General features: G+C 37.1%; 1 protein-coding gene across 3 annotated transcripts in view; it reads left to right on the forward strand.

The window, feature by feature from the left end:
- The window catches only part of GALNT7 (polypeptide N-acetylgalactosaminyltransferase 7), a 116,228-nt gene extending 109,259 nt beyond the window's left edge, over nt 1–6,969 (forward strand). For all 3 annotated transcript variants that reach the window (XM_077815473.1, XM_077815471.1, XM_077815472.1), the window contains exons 10-12: nt 256–354; nt 1,679–1,807; nt 4,558–6,969. In XM_077815473.1, coding sequence (XP_077671599.1) covers nt 256–354; nt 1,679–1,807; nt 4,558–4,695 — 366 coding nt within the window. In that variant the 3' untranslated portion in view covers nt 4,696–6,969. The remainder of the gene's footprint in view (nt 1–255; nt 355–1,678; nt 1,808–4,557) is intronic.
- Nucleotides 6,970–7,275: the final 306 nt, after the last annotated feature.

Raw genomic sequence — 7,275 nt, forward strand, 5'->3', positions numbered from 1 at the left:
ATACTTTATGTCTGTTATCTCACAATAGCTCTCAAATTAGTATGGCCAGTTGGATTCATAAAACTTTCTCCTGATTATTTAACAGCCTTATCTCATTTGATTCCAATTTCTTGCAGTCTTGCTTCAAATATCTGTGTATACTATTCGTTTTGGAGGACGATGAGTAGGATATTCCTTAACTTCTTTGCACTGGACATCATATTTGTCCAAGGTCTAAACTAAAGTGCAAAACCCCTTTTCCCCTTCTCCCCACAGATCAGAGGCTTTGAAACTGCTTACTGCATAGATAGCATGGGGCACACCAATGGCGGCTTTGTTGAACTTGGACCATGCCACAGAATGGGAGGAAATCAGGTAAATAACCTTGAGGCGAGAAGTTTGAAAGAGACAGTCGATGCAATGAATAATCATAAAGCTGTTTCTCTGATAAAGTCCCTAAAACTACTGTGCTTACCAAAAAGTAGAATAAATGCGGGGGAAAAGTCGTGAACTGTGTCAGCTTTTATGGGTGGGAATTTGGGATTTGTTTCCACTCAGGAAATATTCCCCTTACCCACTGTGGTGCCTTAGTTATTACTTCTCAGAACTGTGATATAGTTATAGGTCTGCAATGCACTGATGCACTAAATGGCTTTCCACTACCAGAAACAAGGAATCAAATATAAATTAATTCATAAGTGAAGCTGAGTTAAACTGGAAAAAGCTTAGTTCCTAATAGATAATTGTAATAAGACTATTGCACAATTTGCCCCAAGTCTTCACAATTTTGCCATCTCACCACCACAAGGACAAATGCACAACCTACTTCAGGCAGTCAGGTAGCTTTATCTTCTTGAATTTGATACTTTAAATTTTGGAAGTCTGTAAACTGAAAAATGGCTCAAAGCAAAATGGTAAGAAGAGGTTAACAAAAAGTTATCTTCCATATATATATGACTTAACCCTATGCACTCAAGCTTTGTCAGTAGTGCAGTAACATACAGGATGATGTCCCTGTTCAAAAATCATGTTCAGTTGGCTCTTAATGTAAAAACGTCACTGTTGTCACTGTAGTTTAAAATACAGCACAGTACCCTGTGAAAATACATTTTCAGTATACAGTACTCGAGAAAGCCTGTGAAAAAATCATTCTTTTTCAGTCCTAAAATCTTACCTTAATAAAATGCCAATCTAAGAAGTAGCAGAAATTATCTGTTTGTATTTAAGTTTGGTAGTTTTCCCTCTGGCCCAGTGCTCTGTAGTTTTTAAATTTATTATTGTCTTCATTTGAAAATACTGGTGAGGACAAAAGTTCACTGGCTATCAGCTCTTTGAAAGATAGTGATTATATAGCCATCAAACTGCAGATTGATTTATCCAGCTCTTCTCAGGAGCCTCTCAGATAAAATCTTTTGCATTTATCCCCTTTGTTCTTAACTTAATTTAGTAGTCTCATATATTTAGTTTTCTGAGCTCAGAAAGAAGGTACTTCATATGCTAAGTCTCTGATAGTGAAAAGCTAATATGTTGCATCACTTAAAATAAATCACCCCTATTCAAGCAAAAGTAGGTGTGATGATAATTTCAAAAGACTATTCCAGACGATGTAAATTAATCGTTATAGTATTGCTTCTAACATTTCAGTTACCTTATAAAGTTCACCCTTTGTGTTTACAGTAACAAAAAAATTTTCTTTTAGCTTTTTCGAATAAATGAAGCTAATCAACTCATGCAGTATGACCAGTGTTTGACTAAAGGACCTGATGGATCAAAAGTTATGATTACGCACTGTAATCTGAATGAATACAAGGAATGGCAATACTTCAAGGTATGTGACAGCATATGGTGCAAGGGTAGGCAATTTGTTAAGACTTTTTTTAAACCCCATGTCGTTAGACTTTGTGCACACATCTGGAAGTAAAACTGTAGGACCAGATTCACTGAACTTGGTGTGGCAAAATGTAAATTTCACTTTCCTGTACCAGGCTCTCCCCTTGCTTTCTGGGAGGAATTCACTCTGAGGGAAGATGGGTTTTGTTGACACTCTCCCAGGATTTCCACTGCAGGAAAGCAGCTTTAAGTTCCACCAGGACAGCTGCTGCCAAGGAAGAGGGAGAAAAATTGTTCTCCTTAACCTCTGAGGATAGGACAAGAAGCAATGGGTTTAAATTGCAGCAAGGGTGGTTTCAGTTAAATATTAGGAAAAACTTCGTAACTGTCAGTGTGATTAAATACTGGAATAAATTGCCTAGGGAGGTTGTGGAATCTCCATCATTGGAGATTTTAAGAGCAGGTTAGACAAACACCGCTCAGGGGTGGTCTAGATAATACTTAGTCCTGCGATGAGTACAGGGGACTGGATTAAATGACCTCTCAAGATCCCTGCCGGTCCTATGATTCCATGGGTATGTGCTGAATCAGCACATTCCCGCTGCCCCCTTTTTGGCACTGTGGTGGCCCGCACACCCCGATGAAGGTTGCAACAGCTTATGCTCACAGCAGCCTTCCTGCTAATGTCCTTCCCACCAAGAGAGTTCTCTACAATGTCTGTACTGCCAGAAGCTGGCATAGATGCTAGGGTGAATTTAGCAGCTCGAATAATGTAATTTGATTACCTTCCATATCTAGACTGAAATAGCGTTCCATTTAAATTACATTCTTCAGCAGTCCTGAGAGGGGATAAGGGAAGTACAGCAATGCTAATTCTATTTCTGCTAAATTTAATTATTTTTATGTGTTGCCCTGTGCCTTGTTCAGCATTTGGTTTTGTTCTTTTGAGTTAGCTAACTATTCGCTGAGTAAATATTGTCTTATCTTTTCTAAATGATGTGTGTGGCTGCTGTGTAATGCTGTTGTGAAAGATCTGAATTTTTAAATGAAGTATTGATTTCATAGCTTGTAATAGCTATTAAGTAAATACGTATTTTCGTATAGGTATTAACTTTGAAAACATTTTTATCATACTCTATTATATTTAATGAGTCAGCTTATACTTTTGTTCCAGTAAAAAGAGAGAGACAGAGTACACTAATAAGGAAATTTGGCCTTTAAATACGTGCACACACACACCTCGATTGTGTATTTGAGGGCATAATGTGGTCTAATAGGGTTGAATGCCAGATTGCTATTACCCAGTTGTTTTCTGAATCATTACCATCTAGCTTGTTGGGCATTTATTAATTCACTCATTAATCTGTTGGTATCTGAATTCTATTTGCCTGAAGCAGCTAGATTCTTTGTTAAGCATTACGTGGTGAAAGTCCATTTGCCTTCCACTGACATGCAAGTTTTTGTAATATTTGCATACAGCTGTGAAGTCCTGAATAACAAAAAGCTGTTTGTATGGAGCTAAAAAGTTGGGAAGAGACAGACAAGATCTTTAAATCCCAGGAATTTAGATAAAAATCAATACACACTGTTTTGGTGTCTACTTTGTGCTGTAGTATATATGTATAACTTGTTTGCTCTCCACCAATTCTAATGTGGCCCAGCATGTTACTTGCCACTTCATTAGGCTTTGTTTTTACATGAGTTGAATCCCTTTCCACAGTAGCTGTGCCAATTGTGCAATTGTTTGCTTCAGTGTTTCTGTTACTAGAAGTTAGGAGACAGTGGTCCAGTAGGCACAACACAGAATGTGGACCAAAACATTGGGTTTATTTTCAAAGAAATGTGATAAAAGACGATCAAAGATGGGTAAGCAAACAAACACTGGAAACTGGGTGCACTTGTGAGCCAGATTTTCAGTGTTTAATTACTGTGCAACCCATTTTTAAAATATATTCTCACTGAGGGGGGTGGACTGGGGCAGAAAGATAACAATTATAATCAGTACAAGAAATGTGATGCCCAGGGCAGACATGAACAGCAACATTTTTGGGGAGGTGTTTCTGTGTCGGTCAAACAGTCACAATATTTGTGCCACTATAGTGAATCAATTATGTGACTATAGGGATTCGGTAGCAGTGCTGCTATAGGCCACTCAGGTATCCCAGAGAGAGTATAGCCAGATCTGGTCAGACTATTCCCTTTGTCTTTTGCTGACTTTTGTTGATCTGGGGGACAACAGCTATCTCATAACCCCACTTCTCCCTGCTACCATTGGAAAAAGGAAATGTGGGAGAAGAGCTGAGGCAAATCCTCACTTTCACCCCAAATATTTGAATTGCTCTGATGTTGGCATTATGGTTATAAGTTTAGGTGAAGCATAAACAGCCAGATCAGATAGCAATCCTAAGCAGGAAAGGTCTTGTTTTCAAGCATTTGTCTTTAATAAAAAAAAATTGTCTAACCTAGATTTTTTTAAATCAAACATTGAAAACATAGTTTAGAATCAGTTATGCAGAATTAACCTGTTTCCTATGAGGAATAAGTATGGGTTTTTAAAATGGACCAAGTGCATCTATTTACTTTTATAATGTAACATTTCAAGATGTGAAAATGTAGGCCTAAAAAGTGATAAAATTATTAATGTAGAAATGATACTTTCACAAGGACCCTGGGTAATTTGTTTTTAAACAGCTACACATATTAGATGGGGAAAATTTTAAATCTATTTCTGATTCTTTTGTTTTCCAGAAGCTACATAGATTTACCCATATTCCTTCAGGGAAGTGCTTAGATCGCTCAGAGGTCTTACACCAAGTCTTTATCACGGAATGTGACTCCGGTAAAGCAACACAAAAATGGGAAATGAACAACATTCTTAGTGTATAGACAAAACAAACAAAAACCTGGCCTACTGAAACATTAATTTGTGCAGGACTGAAAATAACCTGAAAACTGCTGCAACTATTAACTTTGTACAGCTGCAAGCCTGAAATCTCCTAACTTGGCTGAAGGACATAGATGAACTGTGATATTACAATAACATTATCATCTGCAGTTAATGTTTACAAAACTGCTTTTACCTTAAACTTTGTAGATGTTTACATCTTTTTGTTTTAAGATGTTAGGGGTTTCATGTGCTCTTATCTGTGTTTTATAGGAACAAAGTTAAAGGCACTGTGGTCTTCTTTGGGATTTCACTCAGGGGTCTGAAGGCAGTTTTTTTACACACACTTGAAAAGGTTGGAGTAACCAGACTTTCACATAATGTGGTGATTATCAACCTGTTGTATCTTTTTATTTAATTTTACATCCTACCAAGCACTGCCACAGGTTACTAGCCAGAGTGGCCTTCTTTCACAATCATGCTGCTTTTTTGGAAAGGTAGATTTCAACATATTTAGTGCCTCTTTCATTTCTCTATATATTTTACACGAAAAACATTTGATGGACTGTATGGTATGGATATGTTGATATGTCATTGATAAGGATTAATTGTACCACCCATGTAATTACCTAAGACAAGTTTGTGTTGCCAATGTGACTTCTGTATTTACTACATATTGGTAAGGCAAATAAAGGTACAGACCACACCAGAAATGCTGTAGGGGGTCCCAAAAATATTGCAAAATGTCCCTTTTGAAGCTAGGTTCTGTAATTTCACTGGAAATATGCTGAGTAGCACCTGGATGCAGCTGGTATATTAGGCTTTGTCTACACTAGCGCTTTTGTTGGACCGGTGAGTGAAAAACCCCCACCCCAACTGACGTAAGTTTTACCAACAAAAGCGCCAGTGTAGACAGTGCTGTCAGCGGGAGAGTGTCTCCCTCCAACATAGTTATAACTGCTCGTTGGGGGTGGTTTAATTAATGCTGCAGGGAGAGCGGCTACACAGGAGACGTTACAGCGGCGCAGCTACAGTGGTACAGCTGTGCCGCTGTAAGATCCAGAGTGTAGACGTAGTCTGAGACAGCACTAAAGCAATTAAACATTTATTTTATTTTCAGTATTAAAAAAAAGCCAAAAGAAACTGAACCTGAAAGCGTTCCGTGATATATCTGATGAAGAGAGCGCTCTGAATTACAGCTAAGAACTTACAAACACTAACTTCTTTGTTTTATCATGCCGTACAAACCTCTGATGTATTTTAAAGCTAAAGCTGCACAATGTATAAAATTAAGAATGGTCAAGGATTTTGTGACATTGTTAATATAAATTGAATTCACCTGGAGGTGAACTAAAACTTTAAGTTAAAAAAAAAAAAAATTTTCAAACTAATTAACATACAGGGGTAGACTTTAAAGGGGCACTATCAACTAGTTTTAGATCCAGACTCTGAGACTATTAAGAGTTGATGACATCATGAGTGCCTTGACTTACTAGGAGTTGAGCCCTTTGCACCTCACAGGATCAGACCTTGAAAGTATTTGTTTTAGAACCAAATTCTACCCTCAAATGCAGATTAGCATTGCGTGTAACTTCCATTTAAGTTAGTAAGGGTTATGTATCACAGCTTTATAAAGGTCAAGTTCTGCCTTTAGATATCTATCTATGCATATTTTGGCAATGATTTGGGATCTCCTCTGGCTTCTTTAAACTTCTCAGCTGTCCTTTAAAAGGTGTGAAAAATAAAATTAGAAAATAAAGGAGGGAAAAACTGGAAAAAGGAGAATAAGAGTATAGGTAACTTTATTATTTGTGTGTGTGAAAACTGACTCCATTTTTTGTGTTGGGTAGATTAATCATGTTACTATGCATCAGTGAAAGAAAGGTGGCATATAAATCGTGAAGGTGTGTATTTTAAATGGGTATTTTGTGCAATTCATTAAAAGATACTGTATGTGCATATGAATCTGTATCTGAAACTGCAAACTACAAAACATGAAAACATCAGAAGCTGTTGCTGTAATGACTTTTCCTATTGTAGCCTGCTTGGGGAAATTTTTTTTCCCATATCTTGCTTTGTAAACTGATGATAATATCACTATGCATTTCTACACATTTTATAAATTTGATTTATGCAGATTTTGATACACTGTATGTTTCTGTAGAAATTGTATAAATCTTCAAAAGTTTTATTAGGGATAAATTTGGGAAGACGATGTGCATCTTAATGCTGGGTTGCTTGTTTTCTAGGTGAGGAAAATAAATCAAATATTTTAACTTGTGGGTTTGTTATACTTCTGCATATGAACTAATTCTTTAATATCATTGTAGGAACTTTTCCCCCAAATCTAAATTGATTCAGACAACTTTGAGTGCTATATACTTAAAAGTATTTAAAAGTAGAGGATTCTATTTTACTTTTATTCAGGTGCCCATTGTCACTGAAGTAAAGGCCAAGTCTTCTAGCTGCCTGTATGGCACAACTAGAGATTGCATTCCCCTATCATGAGCTGACTGGACAAGAAATGAGGGATACCAATTTAAAAACTGCTGCTTCCAATGCTGCTGCCTCTCTAGGACCTC

Source organism: Eretmochelys imbricata, chromosome 4 (genome assembly GCF_965152235.1).
Source record: "Eretmochelys imbricata isolate rEreImb1 chromosome 4, rEreImb1.hap1, whole genome shotgun sequence".
In the NCBI taxonomy this organism is placed as follows: Eukaryota; Metazoa; Chordata; order Testudines; family Cheloniidae; genus Eretmochelys; species Eretmochelys imbricata.